At 43.4% G+C, this 20,829-nt stretch overlaps 1 protein-coding gene across 1 annotated transcript in view; it reads left to right on the top strand.

Annotated features, from left to right (window-relative positions):
• The window catches only part of LOC310877660 (ryanodine receptor 3), a gene marked incomplete at its 5' end in the record, with an annotated part of 230,555 nt that overhangs the window by 85,844 nt on the left and 123,882 nt on the right, over positions 1 to 20,829 (top strand). The window contains 11 exons of the mRNA XM_083791611.1: positions 4,293 to 4,509; positions 5,066 to 5,170; positions 8,149 to 8,252; positions 10,633 to 10,716; positions 11,216 to 11,375; positions 14,300 to 14,447; positions 15,441 to 15,643; positions 15,759 to 15,933; positions 16,804 to 17,012; positions 17,628 to 17,831; positions 19,729 to 19,910. Of these exons, the coding sequence (XP_083647737.1) occupies positions 4,293 to 4,509; positions 5,066 to 5,170; positions 8,149 to 8,252; positions 10,633 to 10,716; positions 11,216 to 11,375; positions 14,300 to 14,447; positions 15,441 to 15,643; positions 15,759 to 15,933; positions 16,804 to 17,012; positions 17,628 to 17,831; positions 19,729 to 19,910 (1,791 nt within the window). The remainder of the gene's footprint in view (positions 1 to 4,292; positions 4,510 to 5,065; positions 5,171 to 8,148; positions 8,253 to 10,632; positions 10,717 to 11,215; positions 11,376 to 14,299; positions 14,448 to 15,440; positions 15,644 to 15,758; positions 15,934 to 16,803; positions 17,013 to 17,627; positions 17,832 to 19,728; positions 19,911 to 20,829) is intronic.

Here is a 20,829-nt window from a genome sequence, read left to right as displayed (position 1 = left end):
CACACACACTTTATTATCTCATAAAGTGACTGCCCTCCAGACATGGAAAAATAAATAGGCCTACCCTTTCTAACGAGCTTGCATAACCTTAGTTCTGTCTCTATAGGCTATTTGATAAAGATGATGATAAGAATTTTAAAAAGGATGATGGTAATAATAACTTTTTCTCGATTTTGGTTCTTTTTTAGGGGGTTCTAGAACACTTGGCTTGGCTTTTCCCCTTCATTCTGAAATGTCTCTTTAGCCCCGCCGCGCTCTCCGTTCATGCATATTTAACGCATATTATTCTTTTTAGGCTGAATATTAACACTCACCTTGAGCCCATTGGCTCTCCCCATTAGCAAGGTTATCTTTTCACATGAAGCAGAGTATGGTAGGGAACCATGGCGAGGTCCCCTGTGGTTCTGATATGCAGCTCTGATGTTTCTTAGCAACGCCTTGCTTTAACCCATTTTGGGCGGGAACCCCTTTTGGTGTTAGCATTATGTTATGCGTTAGCTATTGAAAAATAGCAGATCTACAAGCCACCGAGTGGCGCGCTACGAGCTTGTAGGTCTGCTATTTCTTTTTAATCTAAGAACTGTCAGGATGTAGAAGACATTTTCAGAATCTGATCTCAGGTCAGAATGCTTTAAGCCTCATTTATGCCTCGTTACGTGCCGGCGCAAAATGTGGTAGGTACACTGGTAGAGCTGCCCATACTACGTCAAATGTTGGGTGGAAACTAGGTTTCTTATAGACAGCAAATTTAGTTTTAGTCATAATTATTTTAATCCTCTGAAATGTTTTAGTTTTAGTGTAGTTTTAGACTAAGGGCCCTATCTTGAGTCAGGTGCACTAAATCCGTAATTTGGGGATTTTGCATTGTGTAAGAAGCGTTCCCCCTTAAAATATGCTATCTTTGTGCCACGGCCTAAATCCCTAAAACACCTCCGCTACCTGTTACATTATGCATAGGTGTGGTTTGGGGCGTTACAATAATGTAACCAATCACCGTGCCACATGCCATTGCCTTTAAGAACTGTGCAATCCATTATCCATTACACATTATGCCCGGTGATACCTTGCCTTACACTATGGCCCATGGAATTGCTGCCTTGGAATAGATTATAATTTATACAGAGGGTTGTTTTGTTTTGTGTCCAGTAACGTAAAGCAGGGACTTTGTGCTTTTTTCATTTCTTTTCTTTTTCCACCGCACACAGAACCATATGGATGCATAAACATTTTGTGTAATCTATGAAGTTCCAGCTGGTACTATATATAGATTGTGATTTTATTGTCAGTATCAAGCAAAAAGCGAAGTTCGGATGAATTAAACAGGCAAATTACATGGAAATGACAACCGTTGCTTCCTTACAATCTAGCCTTTAATTGCCTTTCAATAAAACCACATTGACACAAGTAAGATTATGGGGAATTTTATATTATTGTAATCCATTAAATATTTGCTGCACAATGGATTGATGAAACTGAACAAGCAAATGGAATCGTGCACAATGCATGGAACAAATCAAATAACTTCTTTGACTAGACAATTATATAAACACGATGGACACAAGGAATTAACACTCACTATACACTGATTATAGGAAAATTACAATCACAGAGATTTATGGAGAATTAAGACAGAAGGAGACCTCTGAGCTGTGAATGTTCTGCAACATTGTGCGTCGAGGCAGATCCAACTCAGGAGCGCCTTCTATCAAACGGAATTTGGAAATACCGGTAATTACTGTAGAAAGAAGAAAAGCTCTAAAAAAAAAAGTGTTGTACCCTGCCCTTTTTCTCTTCTTTCTAATTATTTGTTCGGCCCCAAAACATGTGTTTATTGCCATGATTTGTAAGGATGGCGTGAGGTTGGCTTTGTCCGAGGCTTAAAGGTCTTTAAATAAATACTTTCTGAAAAAAGGGGGTGGGACTGCGACACTATATCAGTGGTCCTCAATATATTTCAAGCCAAGGACACCCAAAATTATATGTTTTTGGCTGTGGACCCCCATCTAAAACTATTTTGTTACAGGGACCAAATACCAAGGACCAAAGAAGCAAAGACTTGTGTTGAACTTCAAATATATCTAAGATTTATATTCAAAGATTTGAACACATTTTCACGATTCAGCTTGTATTATCTGCTATTTTCGAATTGCCAAAGTGTAACATGATGCTTAAAGTGGTTATTGGTTCAAATCTAAAATGACACGGATGCTTTCCCGGCTGTAATGGGTTTAAACTGAGCCTGTTTGTTGGTAGATCTCTCAGACTTGGCACAGCTGTACTGTAGCAGCAGAGTGATTTGCTTCTCATCATGCGTGAGACGTGACATTCAGGGGGGGGGGGGGGGGGGCAGCTTTGAAGTCACAATCATCACATCATCGTCTGCCAAGCGACTGTATATATTTCACACGGAGCAGAGCACTGAATGCTGGCCATGCAGCGTTTTGATCCGCCATCGGGAGGGTTATGTCAGAGTGCACATGCATGGATGCTGCGTACTGTAAATAGATATGACCCAGTGGGCAGTAGTGAACTCTTGCTCTTGCTTCTACTCCGCTACATTTCAGAGGCAAATATGGTACTATCCACTACATTTATTTTAAATCTTTAGTTACTAGTAGTTTCTTTTTAGATTTGGATTATTATTACAAACCATACATTGAACACTTCAGCCCTATGGCCATTTGAAAATAACCGATCGCGACGCATTGTGAGCTTGTAGATCTGCTATTTTCAAAATAATTGTATTTGAAAACTTGAAATGGGACATTCTGCATAGATGATGACAAGATGTCCAATACTTTTGTATTGTAGAATTCCTGACTTTTACTTGCAACGGAGTAGTTCTACATTGCAGTATTGATACTTTTACTGCAGTAAAACATTTTGAGTACTCTTTCCACCACTGTACATTATAGATAACACACTCCGCCTCAGCGCTCCATAATTGATGGTGGCTGGCTGGGCTGCCCAGAATGGCATAGCAGCATCTGCGTCATCACTACGGTATACTACTTCAGTCAGTGGCTATTTCAGTCTGGCCCTCGGGACGGGGGACGGGGGACGGGGGGGGGGTTACGGGGGGGCTGACGTCAACACAGTGGTCCAGAACGTGCTTTTCAGAGCCCCGGCGTGTCACACAGGGTCACTGAGTCACTGTCGTTATCCCAGCCACTAAACCTCTGACATTTACAGGTTTACAGGCTTTTTCACGTCGTCAAGCAGCCAATCATGTATTTTGCCTCATCTGAAATATGTTGTGCCAGGGACCCCCAGAATAGATGATTTGTGTTAAAATTATATTAAAAAAAAAAGAAGAAAAAGCTGTATATAGGCCCCTCAAAATTAGCAGATGTACATGCTTGTACATCTGCTATTTTTGAGGGTGGTACGAATATATTATTGAATAGCCAAGGTATAATTGGACAAAGTGTTTAAAATGATTGTGATGCTGTATTAACAGCATCACAATCACCCCCTGGAACCCCCCCAAGGACCCCTGCTTTAAATCTATAAATGCATACTTTCTCAAGTACCGGTAGTCTCAAATTCATGGAGAATTTAGTTTTTTTGTTGCGTTCCTTCATGGTGAATTATTTAGATTCCCCCAAAAAGATTAATGAAATACTTGACGAATTGAAAGAAATAAGATTAATAACAGCAAAACTAGATCAAGAATCAGTTTATACTTCCACACATGGAAGTATAAACATGGATTATGTACTATCAGATTATGTACAGCGTCGTCACACCTTTGCATAAAACACTGCATTTTCCCTCAAACGTTCTGCAGGTGTAAACAGTTCCATGCATGCGGCAGGAACGTGCCTGGGCAAGCGTGTGCGCTTCAATGCCAGAGTTCACACGCACGCACGCACGCACACACACACACACACACACACACACACATACACACTGTTTTGGAAGTCCAGAGGAACAGACCGACTGTTCGCTGGAGAGAATTCAGAGGGGTTTATTTGGAAGCAAAATGTTGGAACAAAAACTTGGATTATACTGTGGCCGTTGTGTGGAAGCTTATAAATGCATTTTGACATAGTTATGCCATTGCTATTTTTCATTCCAACCTTATTTTCTTTGTTTTTGGATTGTTCATTCGCCATGAAGGAATGCAACAAAAACAAAACATTCTCTATCAATTCAAGGGTGAGTGATCGATATGGGGGGTGGGCAGAGTCATTTTGAGGGTGACGCATTCCTTTAAGTTTTGCCCCTTTTTTTCTTTTGGTCCGGTCATTGAATTACCCACACACGGTAACAAATCCATACTTTTTTAGGGTGCGCTTCTTGTTGGGCGGTCGCCACGGTGACTTCAAGTTCCTGCCGCCGTTGAGCTACGCCCCGTGTTACGAGGCTCTGCTGCCCAAGGAGAAGATGAAGGTGGAGCCGGTGAAGGAGTACAAGAGAGACGTGGAGGGGGTCCGAGACCTGCTGGGCAACATCCACTTCATGTCCCAGGCCTCCTTCATCCCCACACCTGTGGAAACCAGCCAGGTAATAGAGGGGAGATAAAGATGGGTTATTGCTGTAAGTCTGCTCTCTCCAAAAAAAGAATGAGAAGGATCTGTTCTTCACCTCGAATGATACATCGTAAGGCAGGCCGGTGCCCACACTTTTTTTTTACTTGCAAGCTACTTTAAAAATGACCAGCTCAACAAGATCTACCTATCAAATATTATATATTATCCCATTGTCGAAAGGTTTTTAAAAATGTACCTAGCGGCACACTTGGAATGGGAAAGGAAATGGAATTGCTTGCTATAGGTGGTTTTTATATGACTTTATAATGCTACTGGCGTCTGTGCAAGCCTCAAGTATTGCATTGTGGGTTTGAGCTGACAGGCCGATATATTTGATATTTTAACTATATATATTTTTAGGGGCATGTCATGTACGTGGTCTACCTGCACAGCCTTTGTGATCTACCTTTTGGGCACCGCTGTCGTAGGGTATTCAACTATTCACTAAAATATGTATTATTATTATTATTATTATTATTATTGCTATTATTGTTGTTGTTGTTATTATTGTTATTATTATTATTCCTTAGGTTGTCATGCCGCCACACCTGGAGAAGGTGCGGGACAAGTTGGCGGAGAACATCCATGAGTTGTGGGGTATGAACAAGATCGAACTGGGCTGGTCCTACGGCAAGGTGAGGATCATTCCAGCAGCATCTGCAGCTCTCATATTCACAATATCACACTGGATCCACGTATAAAAGGACACACATTATCTTACACGTCTTTGAGTGACACATTGTCGTATGGTTAGAAAACTGCGTATAATGCATTAGTGACTAGAATGTTTTTGACCATAAAAAAAAGCCTGTACATCATCTTGCTTTCTCTTTTATAATTTGCGGTTCAACCCAAAAAGAGGGTAAGTGAACAAAACAAATCCTCTCATTTTATTCGATGTCCTCTGCTTTTCATTCTGTTCCATTCCAGATGTTCCATCCTACCTAGTTAGTCGTACGCCTAATTTATACTCTGTGGAACGACGGCGTTGCTTGTCGAATAGAACTGACCTGGCCCACATTTATTTTCGACAAGCAACTCTGTGGTGCTATGGAGAATCAATTAAGCTTTAGGCAGCGTGTTTTATGTGTTTATCAACCATGAAGTACAACAATTGTTCCACACAAGGGCAGAACGAGGAGTTTCGGCAATTCCAGAATGTCACTTTACATTTTGTTTGTCTCTCTATCCTGAAGGGGGAATTTGAAAGGGAAATTATGTATATATTTCCACCCTTTGCTAGGAACAGCATTTGAGTGTTATTTCCCTTCAATTGACTGCCAAATGACCTTCTCGGCTTGCGAGATGTTAGCCCATAATGCCAAAGCGATCCGTTTTGCCCCGACTGCCTATAAATGGTGCGGATGATAAATACGGTGTAACAATATGCAACGCAGCTCTTATGTCTATAATACAAATCTGAGTAAGAACAGACTCCTATACGGTCTCGCGTTCGGTGGTGGTGGACACAATATATATTCAAGTATTCAAAAGAGTGAAAAGAATTTGAAATGTAGTGGAGCAAAAGTCACAACAACGCTCCAAAAGTACGGTATACTCAAGCAAATGTGCAATAGCCAGTTAATTTCCACCACTGTCTGACGTTCTCGGACCGCCCCCTCTAGATTTTATACACAGCACCTGTGTCGTTTCCAAGCTCTGTAATGGAGTCATTGATCTGGGGGCGAGGATGGTTTGACTCAGTCGTTCATTACAGCATCATTGCGCTCCCCTTAGCACTCACATTTTGGCTTTAACATCCCACTTTAATGAGGTCTTGTTAGCAAAGGGGGGGGGGGGGGGAGGAGAGATTGTGGCTGGCTGGAACTGCGCGCTAACACACATTTTTTTTGCAGTCTCTTCATGTCTTTCGTGGTTCAGGCATCATAGCCTGATTTTTACTTACTTAGGTCAGTGTTTCCCAAACTTTTTTAAGTCAAGGACCCCCAAATTGACACTAGCTTGCGGAATTGAATATGCCAGGGTCCCCGTAAGAGAATAATTTTACGGCTAGCAGTGATTCTCAACCCGTTTAATTTCAAGGACCCACAGTTTGACATGCATTAGTCTACGGGCCCCCATTTAATGGCATTTCTATCTGTGGGACCCCCAATTTATATTGTGAAATCAATGTTAATTTATCTCTGAGAGTGTACAAATGGAGTTACAGACCCATAAGAGTCCATTTGGTTCCAATTTCAAACTATCATTTAGCTGGGGACCGCCTGGAACTCTCTCAAGGACCCCTAGGGGTCCCCGGACCACACTTTGGGAACAACTGACTTATGTGCCGAATAATAGGAGATCTGCAAGCTCACAACGTGCCGTGCTGAGACGTGTTGCGGACAAGTACAGTAGCTGTAGATCTGCTATTTCAGGCACACGATATCGGTGCACCACTAAACATAAAACAAGCACCAGTGTTTGCCTGTTGTTTCAGTTACCATGGTGCTTGCCGTAGCGGCAACATAGAGGAGTGACAACGCGGCGCTGAGGGGGAAAATATTTACGTAGCATTCGGGCGTATATGAGATGTGTCGTAACCCGCTGATGCTATTATTTAGATAAAAAGGTAAGCTAGCACTAGAGAGATTTGGCAGACAGCGCACGCAGTTCACCGCAGCGTTCTTGTACTATTCACAAAAGAGCTGTCTGCTGTTCGCTGGACTCACGAACAGCTGCATTATCCGTACACAGCCCTGCATGTTTTCTTGGAAAGAAAAAAACGTACACTGTACACCTGCCATCTGCCAACCCTCCCCTGAGGAAGAGCTAGGCCAAAGGGATTATTTGGCGTGAAGCTCGGCAGTCGAGAGGGGAATTACGTCTCTCACTTGATATTCCAGAAGCACAAGCACAAGAAAACATGCTCCCTGGTTTTTTCTCCTTTGTCTCCATGACATATCCACTAGAGTCTCTTATCACCGCAACCAGTAGCAACCCTGTATTTAGACCCACACATCCCTGTAACCCTTGTTAGTTAAAAAATAAGATTGCCTGTGAATGTTAATGCTGTGTATCAGTGATTCTCAACGTGTTGTTTTATTTGAATTTCCAAAGGGCTCCCAGTTCGATATGCATTTGGACACGGATCCCCATTTGACACAACTGTACACTGTGATATATCTGCAGTGTTAATTTAACTCAGAGAGTGTACATACGGAACGAAATAGTACCTCTGCGGGTCCCTTTGGTTCCGTTTGTACACTCTCAGCGTTACAGACACGAGGTCCCCGTCCGGCCTCGACGTTGAGAACTGGAACGTGTGTGCTCTATGTATATGCTGCTGTATATCATAAGACATTTATATACAGCACACACCGTGGATGTGGGGCTGAAAACGAACGCTAGGGATGGGACGATATGAAAGGTTCCTGTCACGATTATCGCGACCAAAAATAATTGCGACAATATTATTGCAATAATCAAAATATGCTTAAAACTTTTTTTTACCACGATAAATGATAATAATGACGATTATCGTCCCATCCCTAGATGCAGCGAAAAGAGTTCCGAAATGTTCCGTTCTTCCTCTGACTTTCCTCTCTTGTTCTACCCAAATACGATGAAATGTTCCCTCCTTCCTCTGACGGTCCTCTCTCATTCTACCCAGATAAGAGACGATAACAAGCGGCAACATCCGTGCCTGGTGGACTTCTCCAAGCTGCCCGAAACGGAGAAGAATTACAACCTGCAGATGTCAACGGAGACACTGAAGTACGTTGCAGTGTTGGTTTTGACCGACATTTTTTATTTTGTTTTAGTCATGGTGTTTTGAATACAATTAAATTTAGTTTTAACCCATTCTGGGCGGGAACCCCTTTTGGAGTTTTAACTAAGCGTTATCCTAACCCTAACCCTAACCGCAAGCACGACGCAGCGCATGTCGAACCAACACACTGCGGAAGCCAGCAGCAGTAGTGTGACATAATCCCCCGGCAGATGCCGGCCCTCCCCCCGGCGGTGTCGCGTCTCATTGCCGTTGCAGGAGAATGCACTCGCTGCTTCTGCATATTTTAGTCATCTGAAATGAGATTAAGATTTTAGTCGACTAAATCTACTGTTTCATTTAGTCGCCTGAAATGTATTCGACACTAATGGGGAGGAGAGGGAAGGTAGAGAGTTCCTTATGTCTCACCGCGGCCCACCGGCGCCTAGAAGTGACATGGAATACACTGGGCACAGTTAACGCACTGCCAATGAGGGGCTGGGGACAGCTGTGATAGTCATAGAATGCATGGTTCATTGACAGGGTGGAGATGGGACAGCTGTAATAGTCATAGAATGCATGGTTCATTGACAGGGTGGAGATGGGACAGCTGTAATAGTCATAGAATGCATGGTTCATTGACAGGGTGGAGATGGGACAGCTGTAATAGTCATAGAATGCATGATTCATTGACAGGGTGGAGATGGGACAGCTGTGATAGTCATAGAATGCATGGTTCATTGACAGGGTGGAGATGGGACAGCTGTAATAGTCATAGAATGCATGGTTCATTGACAGGGTGGAGATGGGACAGCTGTAATAGTCATAGAATGCATGGTTCATTGACAGGGTGGAGATGGGACAGCTGTAATAGTCATAGAATGCATGGTTCATTGACAGGGTGGAGATGGGACGGAAATGAACTCCAACCGCAGGCGACAGCAACGTGGATCTGGAGACAGGAAGTGCATGATTGAATGCATCCATTTCAGGGGAATAGATAGATAGAAACTAGTTATATTGGAGCTAAGAAGGGTTATAGGAAATAGGATATTATATTATACAGTATAGAGGTTAGAGGCAGGAAATATAGGTCTGACAGACAGGAAATGGCTGTATGTTTTATTTTTATTGCATTTCTTTCATATGAGAGATCGTTGAGAGCTCACTGCTGTGTTTATCATTGTTCCTCTGCCTCTCAAAGTCCACTTTAGTCGGGTTGTCTTTTTTTTAATTATATATATATAATCTTTTTATTCAGAGTGCCATACAGTCATGAAAAGCATGCTTTACATTTCAGTTTACAATATGCACTTTTTGCTGCCAAACAGACAGAGCCTACAGTAGGGTTGTCTTCTAAGACTTGGAATACTCTCTCTCTGTCTGACTTAGAATGGAAGTAAACTCTTGTGTACCTCAACCAAGGACTGCCAGTGTCCTTCTGAGATGCATCTACAGATGGGTGCAGTGGGACTGGCGCCCCTGGGGCTGCTCCGCGCACAGCATCTGCTGTGGTTCACATTGTGCATCCATCATGGCACAGTGTGTTATGTTACGTATACCCCAAAGAAACGTGCACAAGTGCTCCAGACGATACAGAACTGTGTGCGTGCGTGGACGTGTGCACGCGTGTGCCTTTGCTTCATGAAGGAGAGACGGATAACCTTCATCCGTGTCAGACAGTGCTAGCCTCTCCTCGGAGGCGGCTCATGTCTGTGTGAGTGGCATGACGTTTCTTTTCATTGTCACTTTGTCCTCCCACGAGGTGTGAAGAGATCTTGTCTGAAGCACTTTGCACCCTGAGTTCTGCTTCGGGGGATTCATGTCCCTTTTGCTTTTTGTCCAGCCGATGAGGACATGAACCGCATAACCTACTTTTTGAGGGCCGGCTAGGCCTAGCCCCTCTAATTTTCGAAATGACGTCGTAAATAGGGTAGTTATGATGATTTTTTTTTGCCAGCCAAGTCTATGGACTTTAATGTTTGTTTAGGGCAGTAAATGACAACGTAAGACTGATATAATTATGTCTTTGTAAAACAAAGCAACACAGCCTCATCAAAGTTGGTGTTGTAACTTTATATATTGTCAATTACTTCCATGAGACGGGGAGAGGTGGAGGAGTTAGTTGCTTTAGCAACATTTTGAGGGTCCAATGGAGTTAAGAGGTTTTGTCCAAACAAAGTTTTTTTTACTACTTTCCATTGGTTCAATATTTTCACAGACCTCAAAAACCTCAAAAATAGAGTTATGAGGTTTCCTCCCGACAGCAACGATATGCTATTTTGGCTATTTGTCATATGCTAAAGTATAGGCCAGGTTAATGTATTGCATTTTATTTCATTACTGAAAATGCCACATGGACACGTGTTTTGATATCGCCCCCTGCAGGACGCTTCTGGCATTGGGATGTCACGTGGTCCACGTCAATCCCAACGTTGACGACAACCTCAAAAAGATCAAACTCCCTAAAAAGTAAGTGTGCACTTCAGTGAAGGACGCAGTAATAGTCCCTCGGAAAGCCTCAAGACACTCCATATGGAACACTGGTTCTCAATCTGTGGGTCGGGACTCGGGGCCTCACATGATTTTAGGTTGGGTCCCCAGATAACAGTAAAGTAACAATTAAAGGACATTTGAGTTTTAATACCTATTACAAAAAGAAGGGGGGGAAAGAGAAAAGTAATGAAAAGAAGACCATTACTGCATCAAAAACTTTTCAAACATTGACCAAATTGTCAAATCATATAAGAGGCAACTATGATTATTTTGAGGGGTCCCGGTCCCCAGTTCAAATATGATTATTTTGGGGGGTCCCCAGTTTAGGGGTCGCTGCCTTAAAAGGCACGAACAATGCGTGAATCTGAAGTATAAATCGCAATGCACGATGACGGAGAGAATGTGAAAGTTTTTTTATTATAATTATTATTACCCTTATTATTATTATTATTGTTATTTTGTTCTGTTTTAACAGCTACATGATGTCCAATGGCTATAAGCCCACCCCTCTGGACCTGTCCGATATCAGACTGAGCCCCAGTCAGGAGCTGCTGGTGGACAAGCTTTCAGAGAACGCCCACAACGTCTGGGCCAAGGACCGCATCAAGCAGGGCTGGACCTACGGCATACAGCAGGTACATCACAGCCTGGCTCCAGTCCTACGGCATACAGCAGGTACATCACAGCCTGGCTCCAGTCCTACGGCATACAGCAGGTACATCACAGCCTGGCTCCAGTCCTTCAATCGCTAGCGGCGGCCATTAAAAAATATGTTTCAGGCCATTCAGGTCTAGCAACCACGGTTGAATATCTGATACAACAAACATGACTGCCCCCAATGTGTTTACCTTGCGACCGTATCGATATGGCTATTAAATCACCCTATAATGAATCGTTTCTTTATAGAAACGACATGTTTTAGAAACATCATCCTCCAACATATTGTTTGTTTACATGCTAGTAGCGCTTGTTGACCATGTTTGTTTGGTTAGCAACGGTGTTAGCCACATTGACAATGACGTCATCTGCTTTGCTACTATTTTGAGGCTGCTGCTTTGGCAGCCTCAAAATATCCCATCCCAGACACTGCTGTCGCTAAGGGCTTTCAGTCTGAATAATGAAGTGAAACGAAATTAAAATGCAGTGTGTGTGTGTGTGTGTGTGTGTGTGTGTGTGTGTGTGTGTGTGTGTGTGTGTGTGTGTGTGTGTGTGTGTGTGTGTGTGTGTGTGTGTGTGTGTGTGTGTGTGTGTGTGTGTGTGTGTGTGTGTGTGTGTGTGTGTGTGTGTGAGTGTTTTAAAATGCAGTGTGTGTGTGCATGTGTTTACGCGTGTCTGCATATGTGTGACTGTGTGTGTATGCAGAAGTAATGCTACTTTATATGGTAGACGCAAGTGGAGAGGATTTCGATCCTGTACCGGATCCTACACTGAGGAACCGGAGTCGGTTCCATCACATTCTGTAACCCGGGTTTTATCACACCAACATGTGGACTTCACGTCTGCTATACAATTATAATACCCGTGATTCTCAAACCTTCACATAACTCTGAGAGTGTACAAATAAGGGTCCATCAATATAATATTGATGACCCGTAAGGGTCCATTTGGTTCCATTTGTACACTCTCAGAGTTACAGACCTGTTAGGGTCTATTTGGAACCTCCTATAGTTAAAGGAAACTCACTTCAACTATACGACGGACAAAACCAAATCTTCTGATATTTTCGTCCACATACCTAAATATCAATATTGTGATGATAATAATTGTATCACACATTTTTCAAAAGCATATTTATCAGGAAAATACACAATTGTATGTTATCCAAAATCCCACACGATATCCAGTCGCATGTCACAATATGGATATAATATTGATAAATTGTCACCTGCAGCACATAGACCTTAACACATTTACCTCACCTGCAGCATTCGGTGACAACACAATGCCATTACTGGGCTGAAAAATGGCATCACGCTCCAAAAACACCCACGGTACTTTCTCAAAAGACAAATTATTAGCTATTAAAGACAATTCTCTCTCCGTGCTTTCTGAAGACAAAGCAGCCGATGTTTTCCTCTGCTATTTTGTTCCCTCCTTTTGCTACTGTTGCCCCCCCATCCCACACGAAATGTACTGCACAGAACAGAACCCAGCCCAGTTCGCATTTCGCCTTTTCTTTTTTTTTGACATTTGTACAATCGCTTCAATGCAAAGGATGATTCAATGTGTTCCGTTATTGGAAGTGACAGCTCCATTATGATGAGCAGTGTTATCATCCCTGGAGCCGCATGTCTGAATCAGACCTGCATTCATTCAGAAAGATGACAGGATACCTTCTGAGGAAGGAGGAGCGGATACGTTTTGTATGTGTGCAGAGAGAGATAGAGAGAGACTGTGATGGCCCTGCCCCCTCTGTCTCACTGTAGGCTAGCCAGCAGCCTCTGTGAGTGGAGCAGGCCATCAGCCCAATTGTGCTCACCTGAGGTGGGTGGAGTTTAGGGCAGTATAGGGAGCTCTCCTGGCTGCAGCTCAGTCTCTCTTTGTCCTCCCTGCAAGCAAGATCAGCTTGGGTTGCCACCTGGCCCAAGGGCCTAATTAACCAACCTTTTGTCTAAGTTATGTTTTGCACCATTTAATACAACACGCACACAGCACTCTCCAAACATCCATACACTGCAGACATTACTGATAGTCAAAGTCGTACGATTTGTCACACACGTTACCGCAGTGAAATGTGTTCTCCGCATTTGACCCATCTCTTGGAGCGGTTGATCCGCAGCCAAGGAGCGGTAAGCTGCAGCCGTGCCGCACTCGGGAATCATTTGATTAGTAGATTTGACCCCCCAATCCAACCCTTTGATGCTGAGTGTCAAGCAGGGAGGCATTGGGTTCCATTTTTACAGTCTTTGGTATGACCCGGCCGGGGATCGAACCCCAACCTCCCAGTTTCAGGGCAGACACACTAACAACAAGGCCACTGAGCTGGTAACTGATAACTTTGCAATTATTTAACTACTTTAATATAATAAATATAATTTAAAATGTTTATACTCATGTGTGGAATCCCTGTTTTTGCTAGTGCATGACCGACAGAGAGACAGAGACAGACAGACAGAGATCTATTTTTGAGTGGTGCAACCACTCCAAGGAACAGCAATGTCCTAACCTATGTGACTATGTTTAGAGTACCAGTAGGGGCAACAGTGGCGCTGTTGTGCCAGAAACAGAGAGAGAGATAGTGTTGCACTGTTGCCTGCACATGCTAATTACAGAGAGAGAGAGAGAGAGAGAGTGGGGAGTTGCACCACTCAGTTCACACAGGTGTGATTTTTTATGAAATTCTGTTAAATAATAAATGTTAGAATTTTCCTTTTAGGCCCGGGCCGGCCTATAGCGGTCCAGGCACCTAGGCTGGTAGTCCTGACAGTGTGTTGCGGGTTCGAGTCTTTTGGTACTTTAAGTACATTTTCTTTTACTTGTAATAGAGAGTATTTCTACATTGCAGTATTGATATGTTTACTTAAGTAAAACATGTGAATACTTTTTCCATCACTGACAGGATGTGAAGAGCAAGCGGAATCCTCGCCTCGTTCCCTACGCGCTGCTGGACGAGCGAACCAAAAAGTCAAACAGGGACAGCCTCCGCGAGGCTATCCGCACTCTGATTGGCTATGGATACAACATTGAACCCTCTGACCAGGAAGGTGGTAAGTTCATACAACATTGAACCCTTTGACCAGGAAGGCGGTATAAGTTCATACAACATTGAATGCTCTGACCAGGAAGGCGGTATAAGTTCATACAACATTGAACGCTCCTCTGACCAGGAAGGCGGTAAGTTCATACAACATTGAGCACTCTGACCAGGAAGGCGGTAAGTTCATACAACATTGAACCCTCTGACCAGGAAGGTAGTAAGTTCATACAACATTGAATGCTCTGACCAGGAAGGTGGTATAAGTTCATACAACATTGAGCACTCTGACAGGAAGGCGGTATAAGTTCATACAACATTGAGCACTCTGACCAGGAAGGCGGTATAAGTTCATACAACATTGAACGCTCCTCTGACCAGGAAGGCGGTAAGTTCATACAACATTGAGCACTCTGACCAGGAAGGCGGTAAGTTCATACAACATTGAGCACTCTGACTAGGAAGGCGGTAAGTTCATACAACATTGAGCACACTGACTAGGAAGGCGGTAAGTTCATACAACATTGAGCACTCTGACCAGGAAGGCCAACAAATGTACGAGGTGAAAAATAATAATGAGCTGCAAAGCGTTGGAAATCAGAAACGATAACCTTTATTTGCTTAACTACTATGTTTACTCAAGGAGCTTTTTGAAAAGTTTGCCAATAAAAAAATACAAAAACTTGTAAAACATTTTTTTTAATGGGCCATTCATAAGGAGCACTTTTACTTTGCTAATATATTCTGATGATTCATTCACTCATTTATACTTCTCGATGAGATACAAATATGAGTGCACTTATTCCACAACTGTCTATTTGTTTGCTATACATCCTGGTTGTCATGAAACACAATCTCTAAATCTTTGTGGAAGTGAAAAGGCGCTCTCTGGCAGCATGCCCCAGAGCTGCTGGTTCCATTCTCCTCTCTGACGTGGCGGTCGACCCCTCTCCTCCTGGTTCCATTCTCCTCTCTGACGTGGCGGTCGACCCCTCTCCTCCACTAGGTCACGTGGCGGAGCGTCTGAGCATCGATAAGATCCGGTTCTTCCGGGTGGAGAGGACCTACGCGGTGACGACGGGGAAATGGTACTTTGAGTTTGAGGCGGTGACGGGGGGAGACATGAAGGTGGGCTGGGCCCGGCCCGGCTGCAAGCCTGACGTGGAACTGGGCACGGACCAGCTGGCGTTTGTCTTTGACGGATACAGGGTAAGAGTCACTACTATTTGTATGACTTTATGTGGTGGAATAATGTATACAGTATCCCACTGGAAGAAACTTTACATGTTTATATCGCTATTAATCACGTAACGTGCGTGCGTAGGGCCATCGACTGAACATGGGCAGCCGTTTCTTCGGGCGGTGCTGGCACATGGGCGACGTGGTGGGCTGTATGATCAACATGGAGGACAAGTCCATGATCTTCACTCTGAACGGAGAGATCCTCATCACCAGCAAGGGCTCCGAACTCTGCTTCGCCGACTTTGAGACCGAGGACGGTGAGGGAACGCCTGAGTTTTCATTTAACTCAGATTGTTTTGAGTTAAACCCGAGTTTTTTTTTTTTTTTTTTAAATAAACTTTCTATCGCGTCAAATAAGAACTGTGTTCCAAAAATAAACAAATTATCCCGGTGGTTTCACTCATATGGATATGAAGAATCAACCAACTGTGAGAAAACTTGCAGTCAGACTTTTACTTGTAACAGAGTAGTTCTATATTGCAGTATTGATACTTTTACATGAGTAAAAAAAAAAGACCCCCTGAGGGTGGTACAGTGGGTACAGTATGGTAGACTGACAGCAGCTTTAGAGAGAAAACATAGAGTAACCACTTCAGCCCTATACACATTTTGGCCAGTTGAAAATAGACGATCTACAAGCTTGTAGATCTGCTATTTTCAAAAGATTCTTATACATTTCTAAACATGACAAACATGACGGGACATTCTGCATAATGATATTTTGATGCAAATACTTTTGCGGTATGTGCACTTTTACTTAACCCATTCTGAACGGGAACCCATTTTGGTGTTAGCATCATGTCATGCTTTAGCTATTGAAAAATAGCAGATCTACAAGCTCATAGCGCGCCACCGAGTGGCGCGCTACGAGCTTGTAGGTCTGCTATTTTTGAAAAAATCGAAGAACGACTGACATTTTTAGAATCTGATCTCAGGTCAGAATGGGTTAATCAGACCAGTGTGTGTCCAGTGGAAACCTCGTATGAATCTGATCTCAGGTCAGAATGGGTTCAACAGACCAGTGTGTGTGTCCAGTGGAAACCTCGTATGAATCTGATCTCAGGTCAGAATGGGTTAAGTAAAACATGTATACGTGCTTCTTCCACCCCTGTGTGTTGGTCCTTCAGGGTTCATTCCGGTGTGCAGTCTGGGCCTGTCCCAGGTGGGTCGCATGAACCTGGGGAAAGACGCCAGCACGTTCAAGTACTACACCATGTGCGGCCTTCAGGAGGGCTTCGAGCCCTTCGCCGTCAACATGAACCGAGAGGTGACCATGTGGTTCAGCAAGCGCCTCCCCACGTTCGTCAACGTGCCCAAGGACCACGGCCACATAGCGGTATGCTACACGGAAGAACCCCTTTTGCAACCAGATCTTATTTTAAGGATGTTTAGCACACAAGAATAAACACTCTGGTTTTTATGTGTGTGATATGTGTTTTTAGATATTTTAGTCATGACGCCATCTTCATGACGAAAATGTGTCATGGAAATGTGGTCTCACTTCCTTCCTGGACTTCAAGTCACATCTCCACGCAGCACTCCCCCCCTCTCCACAAGGAGGGGCAGTGCACCAAAGCATTATGGTCATTGTAGTGTTACGACTGGGGTCGTATTCGGTACCAGCAATCTAGTCAAATGGAACCAAACGCTCTCAGAGTTACAAACCCATACTATTTAGAACCCACTCAAGGACACTTTGAGACCCACTGGTGTAGCCAAGTGTTTCCAATAAGCCAACATGCACAATAGCAGAACCCTGATTCTGTTTGACCAGAATGGAACAGAGCCTTCATTAGTGTCATCGGTAACACGTGTGAAGGAAGTAGGGAAGTTCTTTCCAAAATGGCGTGTGTGCATACACAGCCCATTGGCACCGGGTGAAAAATGGTTTACAAAAATCCTGGACTAAAAAATCCAAACGTATTGTCGTTTGTCACTGAACCTTTCCCAGGTGACCAGGATCGACGGCACCGTGGACAGTCCTCCGTGTCTAAAGGTCAGCCACAAGACGTTTGGCACCCAGAACAGCAACGCCGACATGGTGTTCTGTCGACTCAGCATGCCTGTGGAGTTCCACTCTGTCTACAAGAGCTGCCCCGTCGTCGACATGAACGGAGTCCATGACGACGAGGCTCTCAAAGTCAAACACAGGTTGGTGGGCCGCTCGGCCACTCGCACTAAGGGGCGACTGTGGCTCAGGAGGTAGAGCAGGTCGTCCAATGATCCGTGGGTAGGCGGTTCGAATCCCGGCTCCTCCTGTCTACATGTCGAAGTGTCCTTGGGCAAGACACTGAACCCCAAATTTCTCCCGATGTGCTGGTTGGTACCTTGTATGGCTTCCGCCGCAATCGGTGTATGAATGTGTGTGTGAATGGGTGAATGTAATGCACTTGCACATGTAAAGCGCCTTGGATAAAGGCGCTATATAATTGCACCATTTACCATTTAAGTATATTTAGTACATTGTAAGTGCTTTTTTACTTTATTGAAGTATTTCCAAAATAATTTTACTTCTACTATTGCGCTTTTTACTCCACTATGATTTTTCAATACTTTAGTTACTAGGTACTGTACTTTGTTTATTATTATTATTATTATTATTACAAAACACAATAGAAGTTTGATCTGCTTAAAACTGTCAGGACCACGCCCATGCCCTCATTCCAGAGATCATCATATCCAACCTACTAACTATACACATTACACACCTGCTCCTCATTAGTCCACACCTATATAATCACCCCCTCTGCCACTCCACTTCAGTCAGTATTGTTTGCCTGGCTGGTAAACAATGCCTGCCTGGTACACGGTCCCATCCGTTTATAGCTTATGTCAGTGTTTGTTGCTTTCTAACTTTGCCTTTGACTACGAGTTTTGCCTATTCCCTTGTACCTTTGCCTGGATATATTAAACATCCTTGAAACCGGCACCTGCATCCAAGAATGTCATTACAAAAACAAAGTGTTTTGAAATGTTTTAAAAGATGTTCACACATGCCTACAATAGTGTTAAAGTGGTGAATTACGTGCTGAGTAGCATTTCTTGTTTTGTCATTCATAATTAATTCCTCGACAGATACCCCCTGAGATCTGTGAGGTACAGTGATGACAGCAGACGAGTGGATTACAGCAGCATCACAACGGTAATTATAACAAGAACGACTCGCACATATCTGCCAGGTGCAGAAATCTCTCGTTTATGAACATCTACATCTACAGTGTAATCAGTGTGTGTGCTGCAGCTGCTGTAAAATGTCATAACCGTGACAACCCTACTGTCATAAATAGCATTGTGTTAAATATGTCATGTCACTGCTGTGGTGTAATTTGAATCATATAGCATATATCATAACTACTTGGTTAGTCATAATTGTTAACTTACAAGCCATTTCTCCCTTCATCCCATCACAGTGTTTTAACTATTTGCATATCAATTGTTCTACAGGCAGGAAGCCTTGTGGGCTTCACTCTTTGACTTCTCAAGAATTAACTTGGGGAGTGATCTTTCATCTGATATTATCTTTTGACCTTCCTGTTTTAGCTGATAAGTGACAGAGCCATTGTTTAGGGTTACAGGAGGCTACAGTTTGTCTCCATGCATTTTTATGAGTACTACAGGGACTGTCACCGTTGGGGGTCTTGGATTAGCTGTTTCCACACACACACACACACACACACACACACACACACACACACACACACACACACACACACACACAGGGAAAAGGTGAGACCCACTGCATGAGATAGAGGTATAAAGGGATGGTTTGGGAGACTGGTGGGAGAGGTTGGTGAGTTGGAAAACGGAGGAGGCAATGAAGGACTAGGGCTTGACCTGGTCTGAATGTGCGACACGATGGAAAGATGACTTTATATGCTTGTAACCTGATGTAAAATGGGAGATGCCTCATTGATTGAATAAAAGAAGGACTTTGCCTGGGAAAACGGAGCTCATTTCTCGTTCTTGATACATTAGGAAAATAAGGTGATAATCTACAAACCCCAGGAAGAAATTATACAACACTGCTGTTTTTCTGCGTTGGCTAACTCCAGTCCCGTTGGGTCTTTTTGCAGTACTACCACTCGGTCAGGGTGTTTGCTGGCCAGGACCCTGCCGGCGTGTGGGTGGGCTGGGTTACCCCTGACTACCATTACTATAGCAACAACTTCAACCTCAGCAAGAACCGCACGGTGACGGTAACCCTGGGCGACGAGCGTGGGCGGGTCCATGAGAGGTGAGTCCGTCCACAGGCCACTCCCACCTCCTCCTCCTCCTCCTCAAGTCAAGACCATTTGATTTGTGTGTAGCTCATTTAAGCCATTTAAAGGACCACTTCACCACTTTTCATCTTCATATAATTGGTCCTCACTAATAATGTTCATGATACAATCTAAATATAAAAAACCATGTCACTGGTGGACGGGTTTCTGAACTGCCCACAGCCCTCCTATGAGACACAGACTGAGTAGATTTTTTTTTTTAAAGATAGTTTGAAAAGTGGTGGCCAATTTTACAAATGTCTTCTAAAAATGATGGCATCGTAATACCTGATTTTACACTTGGTTGCATGGAGCCAATCTCAGGGCAGCACCCGAGCGCAAACCAAACATAAAATGTTAGTCCCTCCCTATAACATTTTGGTCCAGTTTTTATTTTGTAAAGTCTGATCCAAGTCACCACACAGAGTCGGGGGAAATGCAGGTTTTATTGCCGCCGCAGCATGGTTTTATTGACACCAATCGTAATGTCAAATTATAGCACGATAAATCAAAGTCTCAGGGATTTCAATATAATAATGATATTGACTTAATTTCCTGCATGGTAGGTTCCCAGTTCCTGTCCTATGTTGCCTCTTAACAGAAAAATAGTAATCAATCAGTCATATATGTTCAATCTTAGCAGTTGATGCGAATGATAGAGAGGGATAGTGAGGTTTGTTGTTTAACCCATTTAGGCCTGACCTCAACATTTAAAAAAAATCTTCTAAATCCTCCAGTTTTCTGAAATAACTATTTTCAAAAATAGCAGATCTACAAGCTCAAGCTACGAGATTGTAGATCTGCTATTTTTCAATAGCTAAATTATAACATAATGTTTAAAACACCAAAATGGGTTAACGCCCGATGTATGAGGTCCTTTCTCCGTGGTGAACC

Source organism: Protomyctophum parallelum (assembly GCF_964188405.1).
Source record: "Protomyctophum parallelum genome assembly, chromosome: 20".
Classification (NCBI taxonomy): Eukaryota; Metazoa; Chordata; class Actinopteri; order Myctophiformes; family Myctophidae; genus Protomyctophum; species Protomyctophum parallelum.
Note: the sequence above shows the minus strand (reverse complement) of the source record. Positions and strands in the feature narration are given on the sequence as shown.